This window comes from Myotis yumanensis, unplaced genomic scaffold, assembly GCF_028538775.1.
Source record: "Myotis yumanensis isolate MYYU_CA2020_CCGP unplaced genomic scaffold, mMyoYum1.0.hap1 SCAF_9, whole genome shotgun sequence".
Lineage (NCBI taxonomy): Eukaryota > Metazoa > Chordata > Mammalia > Chiroptera > Vespertilionidae > Myotis > Myotis yumanensis.
The window spans coordinates 30469379-30493726 of record NW_027223760.1 but is presented as its reverse complement, the minus strand read 5'-3'; the positions used below and the strand labels follow the sequence as shown (position 1 = coordinate 30493726).

At 43.4% G+C, this 24348-nt stretch overlaps 1 protein-coding gene across 1 annotated transcript in view; it reads right to left on the bottom strand.

The window, feature by feature from the left end:
• The window catches only part of LOC139016882 (aldo-keto reductase family 1 member D1-like), a 48933-nt gene that overhangs the window by 10298 nt on the left and 14287 nt on the right, over nt 1-24348 (bottom strand). Inside the window, exons 3-5 of the mRNA XM_070425059.1 lie at nt 22050-22166; nt 16498-16575; nt 7658-7780 (exon numbers count right to left, since the gene is read on the bottom strand). Of these exons, the coding sequence (XP_070281160.1) occupies nt 7658-7780; nt 16498-16575; nt 22050-22166 (318 nt within the window). The remainder of the gene's footprint in view (nt 1-7657; nt 7781-16497; nt 16576-22049; nt 22167-24348) is intronic.

The following is a 24348-nucleotide window of genomic DNA, read 5'->3' as shown; positions in this document are numbered from 1 at the left end:
ATGTGGTTGCATTGAAGAGCAGAGCACAAAAATAAGGCCTTGTAGGTGAATGCAATTTTATGTAGTTAGAAAAAAATCTTTAAATAAACTTCATTTTAAAATATTATGGATAGTGAGACAAATTCTAAGTATTTTTCCTAACAAGGAATCTTACATTGTTTATATACTGGCGAAGTTAATTATGGCAAGGTTAGTAAGGGCACCATCTGTGAATTAATTATGAAATAATTCGGGGGGGGGGGGGGGCGGAATTCAATTTTGTGTCCCTATCATAGTTTCAAACTTGAAATGAACAGAATCAGTTATTTATAATAAAGATCGTAGAAAATACAATTTCCATAACAAACAGTCTCAATGTTCAGATCAGTCTTGGTAAGTAGAAGCGACATGTTACAGAAGCCCTCTGCTCTAGCTATCAAACATCTAAGAATATTTTCACAAGAGGAAGAACATGTATGAAAACTAAATTTAAAGATAAATTTTACTTTCTTGGATGAGAGTTCTATTTATTATTTTACATTCAGCATTGAAAACAGTAAGTATGATACAGAGAGGACAGAGGCAAAATCGTTGGGAGTATCACTGTGGATGCTGCAAACTGTTGAAGTTGGGGCTTCAGAAGGGCTGCAGTATTGGTAAGCCATCTCTACAGTATTGCTGTGCTCTGCTTTCAGACACCACGCAACACATGAATAGGCTCAGGCTGTGATCTTCCAACAGGTCTTCCTCCTTCCTCGGATATGTTTGTGAAGCTGATCAACATTCTTGTGCCAACAGATTAGGGTATTTCCTCATTAGCATGAGGCGACACACTCAAATTTTTGCTCTCTTTTTCATTCTGAGATAAAAAGTTACCATCTTTCTCTGTATACTAGTAGCCCGGTGCACAAAATTCGTGCACATTAAAAGGGAATTAATTGCCTTTACTGGTTTGGCTCAGTGGATAGAGCTTCAGACTGCGGACTCAAGGGTCCCAGGTTCAATTCTGGTCAAGGGCATGTACTTTGGTTGCGGGACATCCCCAGTGGGGCCTGTGCAGGAGGCAGCTGATCAATGTTTCTCTCTCATCGATATTTCTAACTCCCTATCCCTCTCCCTTCCTCTCTGTAAAAAATCAATAAAATATATATTTTTAAAAAAGGGAATTAATTAGCAGAGATATTTTACTATTGCTATTTGCCCTTTCTCTATAATAGAAATGTGAGAGAGGAAAGGAAATTAGTAAAATGTACATGAAAATAATATATAAATTTAGTAATAAATAAACAGTAACAAAAGGATATAACAACAACAGAGACATGATATAAAAATGACAACAACATGATATGAAAACAACAAAAACATGATATGAAAACAACAGTGATGTAAACAATGACTGATAAAGTGATTAAACTTATTCTAATATCTCCCTGTACACCGCATTAAGAGTGAAAACACTTTCAGAGTGCTTGACTAATTTCCCTTGTGATGAAGTACTTAGAACTTTAACTGTAACATCACATGCTCTTCAAACTCGAGAGAAAGCAACATATAACTGACCATGTGCAAAAATGGCTTCAGGTAGTTATGTGCCTACGTTGTCTGGAGTTTGTCCTTGTGATTAATTAATAGTCATCACAAATGTTGGCATCACAGGAAACCATCGTTGAATCAATTTAAATCTTAGGCCAGTGTCAGATGGAGACAAATTAATTCTTGGAATCAGAACAGCCTTTCCCTCTGCAGATCCTATTAATACTTCAGTTTCGATAATGTTAGGTTGTAATCTTTTGATAATCTGGTACCATCACAAAGATCCCATTTACTATTGAGATTACCCAATAGCATGATGACTGCACCCACTTTCAATTCTTGGCTGCACATTACAATCACCTGGGAATCTTTTTAAAATCCTGATTCCTGGGCCTCATCCTCCAGAAATTGTTTCTTTGTTATGGGGTGGGGCCACAACATCAGTAACAAAGAAACACAATTAAAACTTTATTGTGGGGAGCCGCTACAGTGTTTTGGACAGGTTCAAGCCTTGGACTGAGGAGAGGGCACAGTCCTTGCATTGCCACGTGCAAGTTCCAGCTTGGAGGGCAGGGATCACCCAGCACAATTATAGCCAACAGCTGTAGTTGTAAGCTTGAACCTATGGTCCCAACACGTGGCCCCACGTGCCTGAGTGATGTAGGCTTGATAGAGTTCAGGTGCATGTAGTTGAGTAGGATTGCAACCCAGGAGAATTTTGTAAACAACTTGGTCACGCCCTTACTTTGCTTCGTAGCATCTGCTATAAAATAAAGGCAAGGCTGTGGGCATGGGCGCTGTCTCTCAGAGAAGCAGCGTCCCACCGAGTCCCGGCTTTCATTCTCTTCTCTGTCTTTTCTAAGCCTTTCAGCTGCCCCCACTCAGGTTCACCCCTGGCCATGCTGGTGCGGCACACTCCCAGGGAACCACACTCCCAGGGCGGGTTCCTGCCTCAAACCCCGACCTTGCCCGAAACAGCTCCCGGGAAACAGCTCAGGGGGGGCCCAGCCGTTGCCAGGACAACCCCTGCAGGACTGACTTCCTTCTCTTTGGTCGTCAGACCCCGGTCGTGATGAACACCACCCATGGTTTTCATATAAGTAGATTTGTAAGAAACCTATTGTCATTTCAATATTTAAATGACAGAATATTGTTCTTGGGGGTGTAGGAAGGAGATGTGCGGGTGAGGGAAAAAGGAGGAATATAGGGATGGATGGAGGTCAGCTAGGAAGTCAAAGGTTGCTACTCTGTATACCTGAGAGCATATTGTATAGTGTTAGCTTAGGTGTCAGTTTGGAAGTGGTACTTGTAAAATAGCCACTCTTCCATTTTAGCTGTGGGCTATAGTCATGATGTAGGTAATAATTCATTCTTTCTGTCATGGACTCATGCCAGACTTTTTAAGTTACTAAAAACACTAATTTCTCAGTGAGCCAAATCAGAGAAAAGGGGGCTTTGGAGACAGTTTCAGGGGGTTAGCCCAGGTTGAGCTGCCTCTGGCCATTGCTTCCCTGATTCCAGGTCTCCTGGCATTCCCTAGAGTTTAGGAGATGCATGCCTGAGAGGGAAGAAGAAGGGGAAGGGAAAGGTGCTGGCATGCTCTCAGGAGGGGGAGCATGTCATCACACTTAAATTTACATTTCTGTTATTGTTAGCACAATTACACATTTTTATGTTTACCAATCTTGCAAATTGTCTTTTGCAAATTTCTATTCATTACTTTTGCCCATTTTCCTGTTGAGCCTTAGTATTCTATGTTTTCATTGATTTTAATTAGACTTTTAATTCACAAGGATATAAACCTCTTTTCTATTATATTAAAAAATATAATTATCTATATTTACTTGCTCCTTGCTTCTGATATTTTTACCTTTAACATTCTTATACTATTAAATTTAACATCATCTTTATAATTTTTCCATGACTTACTTTTCTGTCCATAGCTTCAGAAAACTGAAATTCTTGTGTAGTATTTACAATGTCTTTGTCTTTCTTTATAACTCTAAATCGTAGGGACATTAATTTTGAAGTATGGTATGAGGCTAAGATCTGTATTGTTTCCACATAACTAGGCATTTCCCCACACCATTAGTTATAGGGTTAAATAGTTTATTAAAAAACCGATCCATTTGACACTAGTTTTTCCTATTATATTTTGCATGAAATTTTTATTATACTTGGGCCTTGTTATTTTCTACTTATCTGTACTATTGGTTCTTGCACTAATCTTACATTATTGTAAAAGTCTATATATCTTTTTATCCACATGGTCCAGCTTGTTGTCATATAGTTGTTCATAGTATTTTCTTACATTTCTTTGTATATCTATGGTGTCAATAGTTACTTCACTGCTTCTATTTCCAATTTTATTTATTTGGATCCTCTCTTTTTCTTGATGAGTCTGGCTCACAGTTCATTAATCTTGATTATCTTTTCATAGAACCAGCTCTTGGTTTTATTGACTTATTATTTTTTTTTTTTAGTTTCTATGTTATTTATTTCTGCTCTAATCTTTGTTATTTCATTCCTTTTACTTATTCTGGGCTTTTCTTGTTCTCTTCTAATTCTTTAAGTTGTAGGGTTAAATAGTTTATTAATAATTTTTCTTGGGTTTTGAGGTAGGCCTAGTAGTGCTATGAACTTCACTCTCAGGAGTCCTTTTGCTGTGTCCCAGAGATTTGGGGTTATTGTGTTTTCATTTTCATTTATTTCAAGGACATTTTTTATTTCTCTCTTGATCTCGTTGGTAACCCATTCATTGTTTAATAACATGCTATTTATGCTCCATGTGTTGGAATATTTTGGGGTGTTTTTACTGTAATTGATTTCTAATTTCATTCCTCTGTGATCTGAGAAGATGCTGGATATGATTTCCATCTTCTTGAACTTGTAGAGACTTGTTTTGTGTCCTAACATGTGGTCTATCTTTGTGAATGACCCATGTGCACTTGCAAAGAATATATATTCTGAAGATTTGGGGTGAAATGTTAACTAGATCCATGTGATCTAGTGTGTCATTTAGAGTCACGGTTTCCTTATTAATTTTTTGTTTGGAAGATCTATCCGGTGAAGTAAGTGGGGGTGTTAAAGTCCCCACGATAGCTGTATTATTGTCTATCTCTCCCTTAAAGTCCTCAAGAAGTTTTCTTATATATTTAGGGGCTCCTATATTGAGTGCATATATGTTTACCAGAATTATACCCTCTTGTTGGATCTATTTCTTTATTACTATGAAGTGACCTTTGTTGACACTTGTTATGGACTTCATTTCAAAGCCCATTTTGGCAGATATGAGTATTGCTACCTCAGCTTTTTTTTTTTCTTTTCCATTTGCATGTAAAATTTATTTCCATCCTTTCACTGTCATCCTATTTTTCTCTTTTGCCCTGAGGTGGGTCTCATTGTAGACAGCACATAGTTGGGTCATGGTTTTGCATCTATTTAGCTACACTTTGTCTTTTGATCGGAGCATTTGATTCATTTTTATTTAAGGTTATTATTGAAAGATACTTTTTTACTACCATTTGTATTCTCTTTGCCTGGCTTTCTCTCTCTATTTCTTCTTCTCATTTCAGCAGTCCCTTTAGCATTTCTTGCAATGCTGGTCGGTGGTGATAAACTCATTTGGCGTGTTTTTTTTTTGTTGTTTGTTTTCGTCTGGGAAGCTCTTTATTTCACCATCTATTTTGAATGATAGCCTTGCTGGGTATAGTCATCTTGGTTTCAGATTTTTGCTTTTCATTACCTTGAGTACTTCATTCCAGTTCCGTCTTACTGGTGGAGTTTCTGATGACAAATCAGCTGACAGCCTATGGGAGCTCCTTTGTAGGTAATAAATTGCTTTTCTCTTGCTGCCTTTAAAATTCTCTCCTTTTTTTGGTTTAGTTTTGACATTTTAATTATGATGTGTCTTGGTGTTGGGCTCTTTAGGTTCTTGCTTGGGACTTTCTCTGCCTCCTAATTGTGTGAATTTTTCCTTCACCAGGTGAAGGAAATATTCTGCTATTATTTGTTCAAACATGTTCTCTGTCTCTTGCTCACTTTCTTTCCCTTCTGGTACACTTATTATGCGAATATTTTTCCATTTCATGTTGTCCCACAGCTCAGCTGTCTTCTTGTTTTTCAATTGTTTTTTTCTTTTTGTTCTCTGTGTGATTTTTTTCTGTCCTGTCTTCTAATTCACTAATCTAATCCTCAGCTTCCCCTAATCTGCTGTGTATTCCTTTCAATGTGTTCTTTATTAGTACTAGGTCATTCTTTATTTTCAACTGTTCTTTTCCCATAGTTACTATATCTTTTTTCATACTGATGAGCATCTTTACCATCATTATTCTGAATTCTATATCAGATAAATTTCTTGTCTCCATTTCATTTATCTCTTCTTCTGGAAAATTCTCTTGTTCTATTATGTGGTCATTGTTTTTTGTCTTCTCATTATTGCTACCTGTTTGGGTTTATGACTATGTATTAGGTAGATTTGATATGATTCCTAATCTCTAGTGAAGGACAGTGTCAAATGCTGTTTCTGACTAATTAGATCAGGCAAGACTCAAAGCCTCCAGAGACCCATTTCTGTCTGAGTCTGACTGGATTCAGTCTTGAGTAGTCCTTCGGCCAGCATACACAGGTGTGGTGAGAGGTTTAGCAACTGGGAAATTGGAGCAATTGCTTCTTCCTATAAATTATTATTCTCTGTCTCTTTTTAAAAAAATGTATTTTTGTTGATTTCAGAGAGGAAGAGTTAGAAAGAGCGAGAGAGAACCATCAGTGATGAGAGAGAATCTTTGATCAGCTGCCTCCTGCATGCCCCCTACTGGGGATTGAGTCCAAAACCCAGGCATGTGCCCTTTACCAAAATTGAACCCGGGACCCTTCAATCCACAGGCCAATACTCTATCCAATGAGAAAAACTGGCTAAGGCTATTCTCAGTCTCTTGATGGACCTCAGAAACTCCACAGGTTGGGGCAAAAGATTTTTCAATAGGGTGGGTCAACTGTCTTCCCCCTAGTAAAAAACCGCCGGGATAGCAAAGGTCTGCCTGAGAAAGATGACCTCCACAGGATGAGGGAATGACTCAGCATAGGCAACTGGGGTGTCTGCCTTCTTCTTTTTTAAAAAAAATATATTTTTATTGATTTCAGGGAGGAAGGAAGAGGGAGAAAGAGCTAGAAATATCAATGATGAGAGAGAATCATTGATCGGCTTCCCCCTTCATGTCCCTCACTGGGGATCGAGCCAGCAACCCGGGCATGTGCCCTTGACTGAAATCAAACCTAGGACCCTTCAGTCCACAAGCCGATGCTCTATCCACCGAGCCCAAACCAGCTAGGGTTAGGGTGACTGCATTCTGAGCTAATCCAGAGACCCCAAATCTAGCTTCTGCTCACAGAGCTCCAGTCCACTCTGCTCTCCCTCTATTAGAGCCCAACATGAGTGGCTACACATTAAATTTTGTGCATTGGCCCTTTAAGAAGGTGCTGGCATTTCTAGCCATTTCTGGCTGGCTGACAGCAACCCTGCTGCTTTTCACAGCCAGATGTTATGTGGACACCTTTTTTAGTTCTGGTGCTCTCTGCTGGGGGCCCAGCCTGGGAATTAGACCCCAGATTTCTTCCTTGGAACCCCCCACAGCTGAGATATATCTCCAGAACTTCATCTGCTGTCTCTTAGAACCCGTCCAGTCCTTTCACATCTCCACCATTCCTAACAGTCTCTCTGAGGTCTCCATTTTCCATGCTTGGTTATCAGGGTTCTCTCCAGCTAGTCTTCAGTTTATTACTCAGGATGGCTTTTTTTGTATTTTAGTTGCAATTCCAGTTTGGTCCTGGAAGTGGGTCTGTATAGCATCCACTTACTCTGCTACCATTTTTAATCTCTTCTATTCCAACTGTCTTAATATTGGGCAGGTCTTGTTCCCATCATTATATTTCTTCAAAAATTTTTGGGGGTTACTTTGGTCTGAATTTAAACTTTCAAATCTTTATTTGTTATTTTTTAAGAGACATAAGTTGAGAGAAGTTAAAAACTTGTCCAGGGTCTTTTTGTAGAGTGAGCACAAACCTTTCTTACACCTAACCCATGGTCCTTTATGTTAAGTAACTCTTGAAATTCCTTGTCACATCCCACCCTCTTGTCAGACTGTACCTGGTTGCAGACTGGCTTATACTTGAGTCTTGGTTTGTTCAGTATTAGTTCCAGCTGTCTGCGGTTAAAATGGGATACACCAAGAGATTTCACCAAGCCAGCATCTTTGCAAGCTTCCAAAGCCTGTGTAGAGTAAATGTCATTGAGTTTAGAAAGAAGCCTCAAAACAAGCAAGAATGAATGTTTAGAAGGTTAGTATAAATTCTTTTTTTTTTAAATATATTTTATTGATTTTTCACAGAGAGGAAGGGAGAGGAATAGAGAGTTAGAAACATCGATGAGAGAGAAACACCGATCAGCTGCCTCCTGCACACCCCTCACTGGGGATGTGCCCGCAACCAAGGTACATGCCCTTGACCGGAATCGAACCTGGGACCCTTGAGTCCGCAGGCCGACGCTCTATCCACTGAGCCAAACCGGTCAGGGCTTAGTATAAATTCTTTAAAAAGGAAAGTCCCCGGGTATGTTAATAGTCATTCTGTGAAGAAACAAATGTGGGGTGGACACAAGTAGGAATTGTTTAATTGTGGTATATTGTATACCATATCTTTCTCCAGTAATATCCTCCTATCTAATAATAGAGGAACATGATAATTAGACGTACCTCCGCTACCCTTCCCATTGGCTAATCAGGGCGATATGCAAATTAATTGCTAACCAAGATGGCGACCGGCAGCCAGGCAGCTTGAAGCGAACAGGAGGCTTGCTTGCTTTAGTGATGGAGGAAGCCAACATTCCCCGCCTGCCACTGCCGGCCTCTGAGCTTGCAGTTTAAGAAACATTGTTGCAAATATAGAAGCTAAACAAACTCCAGAAACCTGCTTTCAGCCAGCAGGGCTTCAGCTAGCAGCACCGCAACAGTGTTTCAGTTATAGAATCCAAACAAACCCAGTGCCTGTTCTCAGCAGCCGAGGTCTCAGAGCTGGAGCCGAGCCTCAGAGCTAAAGGCAGCTCTCAGCTCCTGTGACAGCCATAGAAGGTAAATAAATCCCAGAATAAAAAAAAAAAGGAGAGGTTGGGAGCTTTAGTCATTCACCAGCCTGAAAACGGCCCTCAGCCCCTCACCCAGACTGGCCAGGCACCCTGAAGCGGGTGTGACCAGCTGGAAACAGCCATCATCCCCTCATCCAGTCTGGCCAGGCACCCCAGTGGGGACCCCCACCCTAAAGCAACAAGATGGCGGCTAATTTGCATACTGAAAGCAGGCGGCAGCGGGCAAGGCTGTCCGCGGTCCTGGGACCCGGATCTGTGACCCTGTCAGGCGGGGGACACCGTGGGAGGCTGTCCGTGGTCCCGGGACCCAGATCCGTGACTCTGCCGGGCAGGGGACAGTGCTTGAGGCTGTCCGCTGTCCCGGGACCCGGATCTGTAGCTCTGCCAGGCAGGGGACAGTGCTTGAGGCTGTCCGTGGTCTGGGACCCGGATCCGTGACCTGGTGGTTGGGGTGGCAGCGCTTGAGGCTCTCTGCGGTCTGGGACCTGGATCCATGACCTGCCGGGCAGGGCGGCAGTGCTTGAGGCTGTCCGTGGTCCCAGGACCCGGATCTGTAACCCTGCCAGGCGGGGGGCAGTGCTTGAGGCTGTCCACGGTCCCAGGACCCGGATCTGTAACCCTGCCAGGCGGGGGGCAGTGCTTGAGGCTGTCCACGGTCCTGGGACCCGGATCCATGACCCTTCACATTAGGGCGGCAGCTCGCACAGGGGCGGATCAGCCAGGGTCGGGCAGGGCAGGATGCCTGGCTTCCGCCCAGCCCCAGTCACTCTGGGCAGGTAAGCAGCACAGAGAGCCTCTGGACAGGGGAGGCAGGCCAGCGGAGAGCGGCCTGTACTCCCCACATGGCAGTGGTGACAGCTGTGAGTGCGCCAAGCAGAGCCTGCAGGCTGAGCTGATGTAGGGCCTGCAGGCCATCAGCGCCCAGGAGTGGCTGTGCAAGATCCGCCTCCTGGCCCAGAATGTGCAGGATCACAGGGACAGCCACCTTGGCGGGCCAGACTGACATCCTCCTGGCCGCACCACAGGGGTTTGTGGATCTGCAAAGCCAGAGGCCTCCGGTGTGCACATCACCCCCTGGTGTGCGAACATCCCCCAGCACACTGTCACCCTCCCACGCCTGCAACAGTTGCAAACCAAGGTGTGCCCAAGTTCCCCCCGCCTCTCCACCGCACTTCCATCAACCCAGCATGCCTAACACCCCCACAGGATGTGCACACATCCCCTCTCATGCACTCACGTCTTTTGGAGAGTGTCTGGGTGTTCTGGGTGCTGAGGGTGGGTGCCTGTGAGATGACAGTGAGAGGGCCGAGTGGTGATGCCCTGTTCCCACGGAGGACAGTGCAGCTACGAGATCACCTCTGAGGGGTTAATGCAGGTGCTGAGGCAGGAGCAGGTGCAGACAGACACACCTGGTGGGCGAGGGCAGCCCTATCTGAGGTGCCTTCGGTCAGCATTGAAGATCAAGAACCCAGAGGCAGAGAGGAATTCCGTCCTCTCAGTGAAACAGTGGGATAGTTGGGGCGACTGTAGAGGAGGAATGTGCAGTTTGGGTGCCAGCACCCATGAGTGAAGGCTGCCCTGACTGAGCCTTGCTTGCTTGGGGCCTAGCGCACTCCTGACGGGCAGCGGGTGACAGGACATGCTTTTCTGAATTAATGAGAGAAAACGTTGATTCTCCTGCTGCCCACGAAGGTGGAAAGTGAAGTGGGGAGATGTGGGGAGTGAGCAAGGTTCCCTGTCTGGGGGTTCCAAATCTGCTGTTGGTTTCTTTCACCGCTGACTAGAAATATACAGGGGGTCCCCCCAAAATGTATACATACTTTGAATACCTACTAATTCCAATGGTTTTAAGCATAAGAAAGAAACAACAATAGAGCTGTTATCTGTTAAAAGTGTGGGCACAAACAGGTAGTTGGACATTCCCTGAGGGGTCTCAGATTGGAGAGGGTGCAGGCCAGACTGAGGGGCCCCTTTCCCCCCTACCCCAGTGCACGAATTTCGTGCACCGGGCTACTAGTATAAAATAATCTAATTTCTTTTTTGTTTGTTTGTTTATAATGATCTTATTTCTTTAAATTTGTTGAGGCTTTCTTTATGGTATGGTACCTAATCAATTTTAATAAGTGTCTTAAATGTGTAAAAAAATGTACATTCTGCTGTTTTTTGATGCAAATCTCTCTTCTCTGTCTCTCACTCTCTTTATACATAAATGAGCTTTTCATGGCTTCTCAATAATTTATAGAAATATGACAGTAATCTGCCACTATAATAGTGAATTTATCAATGTTTTCATGTATTCTACTTAAAAATTAAAAATAAATATTTTTATTGATTTCAGAGGGAGGAAGACGGAGAAAGAAACACCAAAGATGAGAGAGAATCATTGATCAGCTGCCTTCTGATTCCCCATTCCCCCACTGGAGATCTAACTGGCAATCTGGGCATGGGCCCTGAGTTGAATCAAACCTTGACCTCTTGGTTCATGCTCAACCACTGAGCTTTGCCCGTTGGGCTCTACTTTAAAATGTTTTCATATAATTTTTGTTTCATATATTTGCAGATATTTTATTGGGTACCTATTTGAGCCTGTATGGCTCAGCAGTTGAGTATTGATCTATGAACCAGGAGATGACAGTTCGATTCCTAGTCAGTGCACATTCCCAGATTGTGGCCTGGTCCCCTTTGGTGGCATGCAGGAGGGAGCTGATGGATGATTCTGTCTCATCATTGATGTTTCTATCTCTTCCTCTCCTTTCCTCTCTCTGAAATCATGAAAAAATAAATAAAAATAGACATGTTCTCAGGTGAGGATTAAAGAATAAAATAAAAGACTATGTTGTCTGATCCTATATAATAAAAGGGTAATATGCAAATTGTCCCCTCGGGAGTTTGACCGACCAGGAGTTGGACCCCTCGATATGTGTGCTGACCACAAGAGGGCAGTGTGGAAAGAAGGAAGGCTCAGCCGGCAGCCAGAAGGCTCTGATTCGCTTTGATCGCTGGCCAGGCATAGGGACCCTACCTGTGCATGAAGTTTGTGCACTGGGCCTCTAGTATTAATATAACTATACAACGTTTTCTAAGGATTAGACTGATAAGATTCCCACCGCCCCCCCCCCCCCGTCCTTTAAATTTTAATATAAAATTGGGCCTAGCCTAATTTTTCACATGCCTTTATGTTTAGATGTGCCTAATTCTAATCTGTCAATCTTTGTGCCTTTCAGTAGGTGAATTTAGTTCATAGTTACTGTAACTATAAATATATTTGGATTGTTCCTACCATCTTAATTTCCTACTTCAGTTTTTCCTACTTTTATGTTTCTTTTTAATATTTCCTTTTAAAAAGTTTATACCTATATCTTTTCTTTAATAGATAAGAACTTATATGCTCACACATTCCTTGATTTACCCCCACCCCCAACATCTATGATATTAATAGTCTATGCAGAATTTCATTTCCTATTATTATAGGTACTAGAGGCCCGGTGCACAAAAATTTGTGCACTGGGGGGGGGGGGTCCCTCAGCCCATCCTGTGCCCTCTCGCAGTCTGGGACCCCTCAGGAGATAATGACCTGCTGGCTTAGGTATGCTCCCGGGTGGAAGAGGGCCGACCCAATCCCTAGGTGCAGCCCCTGGTTGGGCTCAGAGCAGGGCCGATTGGGGAGTTGGGGCGCTGCCCCCTGTCATTCACAGAGTAGGGCGGATCGGGAGGTTGCGATGCTACCCCTAGTCAAGCTCAGGGTAGAGCCGATTGGGGGGTTGGGGCACCGCCTTCTGTCACACTCAAGGCAGGGTCGATAGGAAAGTTGCGGCGCCACCCCCTGTCACGCACAGAGCAGGGCCCATCCAGGGGTGTTGGGGCTCCGTACCCTGTCACACACAGAGCAGGGCCGATCAGCGGGTTGAGGAGCTCCCCCCTGTTATGCACAGAGCGGGGCCAATCAGAGGGTTGAGGAGCTCCCCGCTGTCACTCACAGAGTAGGGCCGATAGGGGAGTTGGGGCACCGCCCCCTGTCACACACAGAGCAGGGCGGATCAGGGGGTTGGGACGCTGACCCCTGTCATGCACAGAACAGGGCCCATCAGGGGGTTGAGGAGCTCCCCCCTGTCACGCACAGAGTAGGGCAGATAGGGGGGTTGGGGTGCCGCCCTCTATCACCCACAGAGTAGGGCTGATCAGGGGGTTGGGGCGCCACCACTGTCACACTCAGGTCAGGGCTGATGGGGAGGTTATGGCTCTACCCCGTCACAAACAGAGCAGGGCCCGTGGGGGGTGGGGGTTGGGGCGCCGCCCTATATCACCCACAGAGCAGGGCCGATCAGGGGGTTGGGGCGCCACCACTGTCACACTCAGGTCAGGGCTGATGGGGAGGTTATGGCTCTACCCCGTCACAAACAGAGCAGGGCCCGTGGGGGGGTGGGGGTTGGGGCGCCGCCCTGTATCACCCACAGAGCAGGGTGGATCAGGGGGTTGGGACGCTGACCCCTGTCACACACAGAACAGGGCCCATCAGGGGGTTGAGGAGCTCCACCCTGTCACGCACAGAGTAGTGCCGATAGGGGGGTTGGGGTGCCGCCCTCTATCACCCACAGAGCAGGGCCGATCAGGGGGTTGGGGCGCCTCCACTGTCACACACAGAGCAGGGCCGATCAGAGGGTTAGGGTGCTGCACCCTGTCACACACAGAACCACAGGGCGACCAGGGGGTTGGGGAGCTCCCCCCTATCAGGCACAGAGCAGGGCTGATCAGGGGGTTGGGGCGCCTTCCCTTGTCACGAACAGAGCAGGGTGGATAGGGAGGTTGTGGCCCCGCCCCCTGTCACACACAGAGCCGCAGGGCAATCAAGGGGTTTGGACGCTGCCTCCTGTCACGCTGATCCAGTGCCGGGAGGCATATTACCCTTTTACTATATAGAATAGAGGCCTGGTGCATGGGTGGGGGCTGGCTGGTTTGCCCTGAAGTGTGTCCTGGATCAGGGTGGGGATCCCCATTGGGGTGCCTTTCCAGTCTGGCTGAGGGGCTGAGGGCCGTTTTCAGGCTGCCGGGTGACTAAAGCTCCCAATCATTCCTTTTTTTCTTTTTTTTTTTTTTATTCTGGGCCAGCTTTAGCTCTGAGGCCTCGGCTGCTGAAAGCAGGTTTCTGGCCTTTGTTTACCTTTTGTATTTGATACAATGTTGCGGTCAGGCTGGCTGAAGCCTGGCTGACTAAAGCTGGTTTCTGGGGTTTTGTTTAGCTTCTATATTTGCAACATAGTTGCTTAGAGTTGCAGCTGAGAGGCCGGCAAGGCAGGCGGGGAACGTTGGAGTCCGCCATCACTGGAGCAAGCAAGCCTCCCTGTTCGCTTCAAGCTGCCTGGCTGCCGGCCGCCATCTTGGCTTGCACTTAATTTGCATATCGCCCTGATTAGCCAATGGGAAGGGTAGCAGCCGTATGGCTATTTACCATGTTTCTCTTTTATTAGATAGGATATTTTTCTCTTTTTATTTAATATTAGATAGTTTTATAGATAATAAAAAACTTTATATTTGATTTCATTATTTTCAGTTTATACACTTCTTGAAGCATCTTTTAGAGTTTTCCTCCTCTTATTTAGTAATTGTTTTCAGTGTTGGTCTTAATGTGGCAAAACTTCTTAGCAATGTGTGGATCAGAAAATATTTTCATCATGCATTATTTTTGTCTTACAATTTGGATATAAAGTTCAAGTTCAATGTTCTTTATTCTTTAATACTTTGAAAATATTATTCTATTATTCTTTTGCATCGTGTGCTGCTGATAATATAACAGAACTGATCAAAACAAAACTGATACCAATCCTATATATTAAAGAGATAATATACAAATTAACCCTCATGCACTCACACGATGGCTGCCTATGACCAGGCTGGCAGAGGTGTTAATGAGGGACAACCAAACAACTGAACAAGCAGGCAGCATGTGGTGACCAGGCCGGCAGCGGGGGCAGTTGGGGGCGACCAGGCCTGCAGGGGGGGTAGTGAGGGATGAACAAATGACTGAAGAGCAGGCTGTGTGGGGCGACCAGGCCGGCAGGGGGTGCAGTAAGGGGCAACCAAGCTGGTGGGGGGGCATTTAGGGGCGATAGGGCAGGCATGCAGAGGCAGTGAGGGCAATCATGCCAGCAATGGTGGGGACAGTTAGGGGTGACCAGGCAGGCAGGCAGGTAAGTGATTAGGAGCCACTGGTCCGGGATTGTGAGAGGGATGTCTAACTGCCAGTTTAGGCCCAAACCCCTAAACTGGCAGTTGGACTTTCCCCGAGGGGTCCCAGATTGGAGAGGGTGCAGGCTGGGCTGAGGGACCCCCCCCCCCCTGCACGAATTTTGTGCACCGGGCCTCTAGTCTCATTATATACTATTATAAATGACTCTTTTATTGCCTTTCCCTTTTCAGTTTTGTTAGTTTATGCTTCATGTATTTTTGGAGTTTTGTTATTAGGTGCATAGATGTTTAGGATTTATTGCCTTTTTATTATAAGACAAAGTTCTTTATCCCTGGGAATAAAGAGGCTCTGGAATCTTTGTTGATATTAAAATAGCTACTTCAGCTTTCTTTTTATTACTATTAGCATAGTATATTTTTTGCTGTCCTATAAATCTTTAAACCTTTGACTTTAAACATGTTTGTATAAACGTTTTTAATTAAAATGGGTTTCTTGTATATAACATATAGTGCGGTTTTGCTTTTTGTCCATTCTGACCTCTGCCTTTTAACTGCGTTGTTTTAAATATGTATATGTACTGTGATTATTGATATCACTGAGTTTAAATCTTTCATCTTGGTATTTGTTTTTTTATTTCCTCATCTATTCATATACCTTCTGTTTTTCTTTTCTTGCCTTGTCTTGGATTATCTTTTATTATTCCATTTTGTCCCCTTTACTGACTTGTTTGCTATACTCTGGAAGCATTAACATTTTCTTTATATTTGATATTCTTAAATTTCTCTATATTGTGTCTAGGTGTGGGTTTCCTTCTCTTCCCTCTTTGGTAATCTATGCTCATTCAGTATCTCTGTTTTTTTTCCTTTAAATATTACCTCTTTACCTTTTCTTTCTTTCTTGTTTTTCTATTATGTGAGTACTGAAAATTCTAAGTACTGTATATCTCTTAGCTTTTCTTTCATATTTAATTTTTTTCTTGTCTTTTCCTACTTCATATTGGGAGATTACCTTATTCTGATCTTTCAGTTTGATCCCTTTTTCTTTATATCCATTTCATATTTATCCCATCTATTGCATTGTGTTTTATTTTTCCTAATTATTACTTAATACTTGTTTTTAAAAATGTTTTCCTATTTCACATTGCTAATATCTTTTCTTATCACCTTTAATATATTAATTGGCTAATTCAAAAGTCCTTGGTTCTCTGTTCTGTTTATGTTGGGATCTGTAATTGAGATATGTTGTTTCTTTGTGAAATAAATACCTTGTTATTTTGAGCAACGAGCTTATTTTCTCCTGGGGATCCTGGTTAACCTGTCAGGCAGACCCTTAGAGGGAAACACCAGACTCCAAATTACTCAGCTCCGATGACATCAGGAATGAGTATATTGTCTCTTGGGCAGAGAGCCCCAAGCACCAGAAAACTAGTAGCTGCCTCTTCACCCCTCAAAACAACTCCACCCTTCAGGTCTTCAATGTTAGCTAGAAGGGGACACCCATTAGAAAGCAATGTTGTACTCATTAGAGTGTAGTCCCAGACTTCAGAATTTGGAATGGGAGGGTAAAGGCTGCATCTCTTCGTAAATCAAATAGGAATAATCAGGTCACAATTCAAAAATGTAGTCTTTTAAAATGAAAGAATAAAAGGCCCACTTGAACTTACCTCCCAAGTAGCACACAGATTTGTCTTGTGAAATATCCAATTGCCTTTCTTATCTTTAGGAAAAATTTCATCTCCAGGCTGAGAAAGTAAAATAAGAACAAATATAATTCATTTTATTTATATCTGGGAATTGAAATGATGGAATTTGAATTGTCTTTAGGCCAATATACCCTAGCTCTGGGAAAGCAATTCAAGTTTAATTATTTATATCCTATATAATAAAAGCCTAATATGCAAATTGTCCCCATGACCGAGAGTTTGTCCACTCGTTATGATGTGCACTGACAACCAGGGAGTGGCATAGAAATGGTGGGTGTTGGTGACACAGTGGTAGCAGCTGGCAGCAGTGGAGACGCTACCAGCCCCTATGGGACCTGATGTGAGTGGGACCTCGGTGGGATGGTGGAGTAGGTGAGTGGATGGTGCCAGCAGTGGCAGGAGGGGGCGGGGCTGCCGCCTTGCTCCAGGCACTGAGGAGCCGGGTGAGGGGGAGTGCCGGCTACGACTGATTGCTCCTCAGACAGTGACCAGTAGAGGCGGCAGGGGTTGGGGCCACTGCCTGGCTCCCAGGCCCTGAGAGAGCAGGGCAGGGGGCCCGACCCCAATCAATTGCCCTGCAGGCAGGATGGTAGAGCAGGTGATGGGGCGGCACCAGGACAAGGCGGGGTGCCAGGTGGGGCTGTGGGAGCTGCAAGGATGGGGTTGTGAGCTGGGGCTGTGAGGCTGGGGGCACGAGCTGGGGCCCGATCCCCACAGGCCACACCGAGGGACCCCACCCGTGCACGACTTTGGCCACTGGGCCTCTAGTGTTTACATAATTATATAATAAATTATATTTATATATATTTATTACTTTTATGGGACTGTCCAAAAATTCTTTCATTTTGCCAAAATATGTGACACATTAATCTCATTATCCTATACTGGCATTCATTTTCTCTTTATTTATCCACAGATTATTGTTCTTAAGCCATGAATTTTCTCCTAATGACAGAATTACTCATCAGAAACAGTAGAGCCCTAACCGGTTTTGCTCAGTGGATAGAGCCTCAGCCTGTGGACTCAAGGGTCCCAGGGTTGATTCCAGTCAAGGGAATGTACTTTGGTTGCGGGCACATACCCAGTGGGGAGTGTGCAGGGGGCAGCTGATCAATGTTTCTCTCTCATCGATGTTTCTAACTCTCTATCCCTCTCCCCTCCTCTCTGTAAAAATCAATAAAATATATTGAAAAAAATAGCAGATTTTGAGACGCAGTGTTTTAACAGTCTAAAGTTGAGGAGAGCACGGCATGTTACTTCTCAGTTCTGGCGGACTTGCTCACTGGTTTTTTTCTTTCATTTTTGGGCCCTCCAGGAGTTCAGCATTTCTTTTTCCTACTTCACACATTAGCTAGTGTCAACTCCCTTTTATGGTTTTGGGATGATGCTTTCCCAACTAAGGCTAACTGGTGTGGAACGTTATCTTTCAGATTTCTCTTTTTTGGCTGTATCTAAATATGGGACTCATTTCTTATGGGCTTGAAAATGGAATGGAGAGAAATGAAGATGATTCCTAGGCTCCTGGGGTGGATAGTGGTAATCATTTCCTGAGTTTGGGTTAGCAATCAAGAGTTTTTTATGAATATTTTGAGTTTGAAATGACCAAATGTTCAAGTGGCTAATTGAGAAGGCAGTTGAACAGAGAAGTCTCAGAAAGATGCTTAGATAGAGGCCATGGCTGTAGACAAAATTTGGTAGCCCTTACATTTCAAATAATAATCCCTGCAACTATATGAAGTCATTTATAGACACAGTGTGGCTCAGTAAAAGAAGAATATTTAGAATAGAAGTACTATTCTGGGCATAACAACATTTGGAGGTTGGCAGAGAAGCTGCCAAAGAATCAAGAGAGGGTGGTATTATAGAAGTCACAAGAAGAAAAAGTGTACAGGAGATAATGGTCAACTGTGTTGAAAGATATCCTATATAATAAAATCCTAATAGGCAAATCAACGGAACAGCTGAAGGACCGGTTGCTATGATGTGCATTGACCAGCAGGGGGCAGACGCTTAATACAGGAACTGCCCGCTGTGGTCAGTGCACTCCCACAGGGGGAGTACCACTCAGCCAGAAGCCGGGCTCACAGCTGGTGAGCACAGTGGCGGTGATGGCCAGCAGACGGACATCCCCCAAGGGGTCCTGGACTGCTAGAGGGCACAGGCCGAGCTGAAGGACCCCCCAAGTGCATGAATTTCATGCACTGGGCCTCTAGTCAAATAATAAGAGGATACAGTGTCTATTTGGTATGGTTGGCAGCATTGAAGTCTTTTTAGGATAATAGGAATTTTTATTGAAAATCAAGCAATTGGACAAAATTCATTATATTATTTTTTTTCTTCTACATCTCACCTGACAAAACTTCCCCTCGTGATAACACTTTCTTTAGCAAATACAGTTTTGACTCAGTTTCCTCCTGTCTCACTTATTCCTCAATGCCACATAATCATTCATGCTAATTACCCGTTCTCTCTTTGCTTCCCAAGCCCTTTGTACTTCTCAACACTATGGCCCACATTTCCACTCCAGTCTCTCTCCTTATTTCTTGCCTTTTGCATTTCCCAATTTTACTTCTGCTCAGAATGGTTTTATGCCTCTATCATACACTGTGTTAAATATTTTTTACTTACCCTGATTTTTATTAAGTCCTTATCATTTCTGAACCCATGTTAGCTATTTCCATGATGTTCCTCTTAAGCTTCCATTATGCCTACCTTACTCATCCCTCATCTGAATCATTCCATGGTCTCTCTCCCTCTACTCCTGCTCCTTCTGTAAGACAATATTAGAAGCATAATTCAACCCTCTAAAAATCCATGCTATTGATTTTCATTCCTGTTCATCAGTAACTTCATTTATCTTTTAAAAATGTCATTCCTGATTTAAAAGCATAAGGCAGAAGGGGCTGTACAGTGTAGAAGAACAAATATGGGATTGGCATCAGGGGATCAAGGATCTGGTCTCAGTCTGATGGATTTTAAACCTGAGTTAGCTATTTCATTGCCTCGGGCCTCAACCTTTTCTTTTGTGAACTGAAGATATTCTGTATATTGGAATATATATTTCCACCTGAAGATTTTATAACATTTTATTAGCAATGGAATGTCAGGCACTGTGTCTGTAATTTCACATATATAACACTAATGACTCCTCACAACACTTCGCAAATGAGTTGGTATCATCTCCAATTTACCAATCATGAAATTGAAGAAAAGTTCAGGAATATCAAAGACAATATGCTAATACCCAATGAAGCTGACAGTCAGTCCCTCTTCTGTGTGACTCCAAAGTTCATACTCTTTCCACTGGACCATGTTTAGGTGATATGTAAAAGGATCAGGTAATAACTTGACCAAGTCATCTGGCTCACATGTGACAGAGCTGGGATTCAAACAAGGTGCCCTGAATCTGTAGCCCATGCTTCATACCACCATACTTGCTATGTGACCTCTGATTAATGAGTGCAGTGGAAATAAGTTATTTTGCTTTCTACTATCCTTAGCCTTCTTTTATAGAGGAGCTCATTGCACATTGTGTGGGCTGACCCAGCTCCAATTCTTGGCCACAGATGTCAGACACCAATGCCCTTACACAAAGATTAGTCAGCAAAAGTTATGTGACCCAAGCAAGGCTGATCTGTGTTTCTTTAGGAGGTTTTTAATGTGTAGTTTCTCTTCCTCTGAATTCTTAAGTTGTATTGATAAGGAAGGATTGGCATGTCAATGGGCATTTGCCATCATATAGAAAGAGATTTTTGAGAAAGGGCCAGAGTGTAGATACATAGTTTGAACTTCTGGATCCAGTCCTTTGGAATTAGATATGCCTTGGAATTCTTAGTTCCCTCTTTTGCTAATGCCAATTTGAGTTGGGTTTCTGCCATTTATAACAAGAGTTGTGACTAAAACAAAGGTGTTGGGTATGGCAAGTAATGAACAAAGAGTGTGGAATTGGCCAGGTCAGTATGGGATTGTGGATAGTGAGGATTCTCCAGCTGAGAATTGGATATTCTTGCTATGCAATAGCATGGCATCTTGTTAAATTGTTGCCTTGTTGTGTCTTGAGACTCTGACAACGGGCATACTAAGATTGGAGCTTTAGGGCACTTAGTAGGAAAACATTGGGTGTTAGTTTGTTGGCCATTTTTGCAGTCTTCAGTCAGGTCCTGAAGAAATATAAATGTGTTTATTGTTACTTGGCTTGTAAGATGAGTGGTAAGATCATATTTTGCTAAAACAGGTACTTTCTGCTTCTAGATGCCTCCCCAAATGGCAGAAGTTCAGCTCTGAGCCTTATAGAGCTAGAAAAGTCTGTGTCAGCCAGGACAGGAAGTAAGAATCCTAGAGGGAAATGAAATTGGACTTTTGGAGAATCCTTTTCCATTTCTTTCTGAAGGCAAGATCTCAGGGCAATGATGCCACAACCAACAAAGGAGCACCATCCAATGAGATGGAGACTGGGTGCAAAGAATGCATGACCTGTGCCTCCCTGTTTTGTATTATTTCAAGTCAGAAGGGGCATTAAGCTAAGGACTGATCAGGTGAGCGAGAATAGGATATTTCTTTATTAAGATTCAGAAACCACAGGCTAAAGATTAGATACAAGAAGATTTCTAGTTTTAATTACTCTTTAATGGAGCTGACTGAATGTGAATTTACTGAAAGCCAAGCAAATTTTTAAGGGATATTGACTATCCACGAAATCCCAAACTGTCCTTTGCTTAAGCAAGGCCATTGTGAAGCTTGCAAATTCGTATGAAGAATGCAAAAGGGGAATCTTTCCCAAAGTTCCTCTTGGATGTCACCATAGAGAAGAGTCATCAAGGAAAGAGCTTCCAGAGAACAGAATAAGGGCAGCCAGGTTGCTTGTGTGAAGGAAATCTGGGCACCTCAATGACCAGTTTCATTTTCCGTCTCTCCTTTCTCGGAGACATTTGAAAGCAGTAGGGGTGTGTTGTTGGTGGTTAAATTAACACAGAGTCCATAGATTGAGGAAGTTTAAGGAAGAAGTGCATTTGAACCACTGGAATAGCTATCACCATGATCTCGTTGCTGACCCCCCAAAAAACCTGATCAATCTTTGGGTTATTTCCCTTTTGGGGGGTGGAAGGTGAGTAAGTTTTCAGTTGTATATATTATTTTGTGTTATGTCGTGCAGGGATATTTTCATAACTATATGAGTGGGAAGAAGGGTGTGTCTGGATGCTGGACAATTAAAATATGGAGTACCCTTTGGTGACTATGTGATGGATTGATGGAGAGAATTTAAACTACAGTTGTAAAGACATGTTGTAATAAAAAGTGCATTGGATTCGGAATCAAGAACCATGGGATCTAAACCTGAGTCTGTTACACATAATCTTTCTGGGCATTTGTTGGGTTAGGTCAGTGCTGTCTCACCTACAGTAACAAAACGATAACATTCTGTGGTGCTAAGTAATGAACTAGCTTTGTTCACCTGGCTTCTGGCTCATGGCTGCCAAAGAGCAGAGGCCAAACCTTTAGGTGTCTGAACTCACCTTAAAAGCCATGGGTGTTTCCATGATGTAAAGATCAACATAATCTAGGTGGACGTCCTGGAGTGTCTTCTGCAGGGCTGGGAGGACTCTCTGTGGGTCAAAATCTGTACCCCACAGCTGAAAAAATAAAAAGGGGATAGTTAATGACATCTACTCTCCTTAAAAGAAAAGGGTGCAGCTCTTTATTCTTTACAATGCATTCATTCATTTTACTGCATAAAAATGTTTATGCTGAAGTTTCATCTGAGTTATAGGATAAGCTGATATAACTCTTGACACCCATAGTATAACTTTATCAGACTATAATATCAGAACCGCCTTAGCTGGTTTGGCTCGTTGGATAGAGTATCAGCCTGAGGACTGAAAGGTCCCGGGTTTGATTCCAGTGAAGGGCACATTATTCCAGCCTGGGTTGCAGGCTCGATCTCCAATGAGGGGCATGCAGGAGGCAGCTGATCAATGATTCTCTCCCATCATATATGTTTTATCTCTCTCTCCCTCTTCCATCATCTCTGAAATTAATAAAAAAAAATATTTTAAAAATGAATATCATACCAGAATATGTATCCATATGTTCATTGCAGCATTATTTACAATAGCCAAGATATGGGAGTAACTCAAGTGCCCATCAGTAGGTCAGTGGATAAGGAAGTAGTGTATATATGCAATGGAACATGACTGAGCCATTAAGAAGAATGAAATATTGCCGTCTGCAACAGCATGGGTGGACCTACAGGATACTGTGCTGAGTGACATAAGACAAAAAAGAGAAAGGGAAATGTCATATGATTTCACTTATACATATTATCTAAAAAACAAAATAAATCAACAAACAGCAACAGATAAAGACTTTCAGATGCAGAGACCATTTGAATGGTTGCTAGATGGAAGGAGAGTTTGGGGGATATGTGAAAAACATGAAGGGATTAAGAAGTACAAATTGGATTTGTAGTAACAGGATAGTCATGTGGTTGTGAAGCATAGCATAGGGAATCTATATGAATAAAAGCCTATGTGGTTGTCACACCCTCACGCTGTCACAGTGTAACAATCCATCACCCGGAGACTGTGTGTGCAGCAGATGCATGTGGTTGGGCGGGGACTTGACACTGTGTGCGTGGCGCAGAGGAAGGTCCCACAGCTCCACCCGGCAATGCCAGGGGTGGGACCCCTGGCTCTGGCCTACCTCTTTGGGGAAATCCATTGAGGAGCTCTGGATGCGTGGGCGGGGCCTACCTCTTTGTGGAGATCAATTGTGGGGCTAATGCACTGTGTGAGGGCACAGGCCAGGCTGGGGACCACCCCCCCTCCCAGTGCACAAATTTCATGCACCGGGCCTCTAGTATAGTCAATAGTATTGTAATAACTATGTATGGTCTCAGATGGGCTTCATTCAAATGTATGTGCTTCATTTGAGCAAGAAATATGATTGTGTGGACATCTTCACTGGATCCTTCACATTGTCACAGGCAATGCAGAAGCTGGTGAACATTTAAATTATTGCAAAGATTTAGATTTCCTCTTACTGGTCTTTTGTTCTCATTTGGTTGTACTCAGACTCCAGGGAAATTTTGTCAATTCCTACTAAGAAGTTACAGGATGTCTATTTGAAATGATAATGTCACCAACAAGGCAGGGTATGAGACCCCAGACTTATCCCACAACAAGGCCAACAATTAGAAAGCTAACCATGAGTGAAATGGGGAGATGTTGGTCAAAGGGTATAAACTTCTAGTTATGAGATGAGTAAGTTCTGGGGAGCTAATGTACAGCATGGTATTTGAGGTTAATAATACTGTATTGCATACTTTAAAGTTGCTAAGAGAATAGGTCTTAAATGTTTTCTCACCATAAAAAAAGGAATGGTAAGATGTGAAGAGATGCAGGTGTTAGCTAACATTATGGTGCTAATCATTTTGCAAACTGTGTTTCAAATGAACATGTTGTACACAAATTCACATAATGTTATATGTCAATTATATCTCAACTAGAGGCCCAGTGCACAAAATTCGTACACGGGTAAGATCCTTAGGCCTGGCCAATGATAAGGGCCGATCAGGGCCATCCATCTGCCTGCCAGGGTCTTCCTTCCCCTGGCTTCCAGCTGCCTTTTAGGGCCTCCTTTCCGCAGCTGCCAGCTGCTGTCCGGGTTCTTCCTTCATTCTGCACGACTCCATGGTGGTCAGTGCATGTCATAGTGATCGATCAAACTCCCAGTCTTCCAGTTGAACTCCCGAGGGGATAATTTCCACATTTGGTTTTATATATATACTAGAGGCCTGATGCATGAAATTTGTTG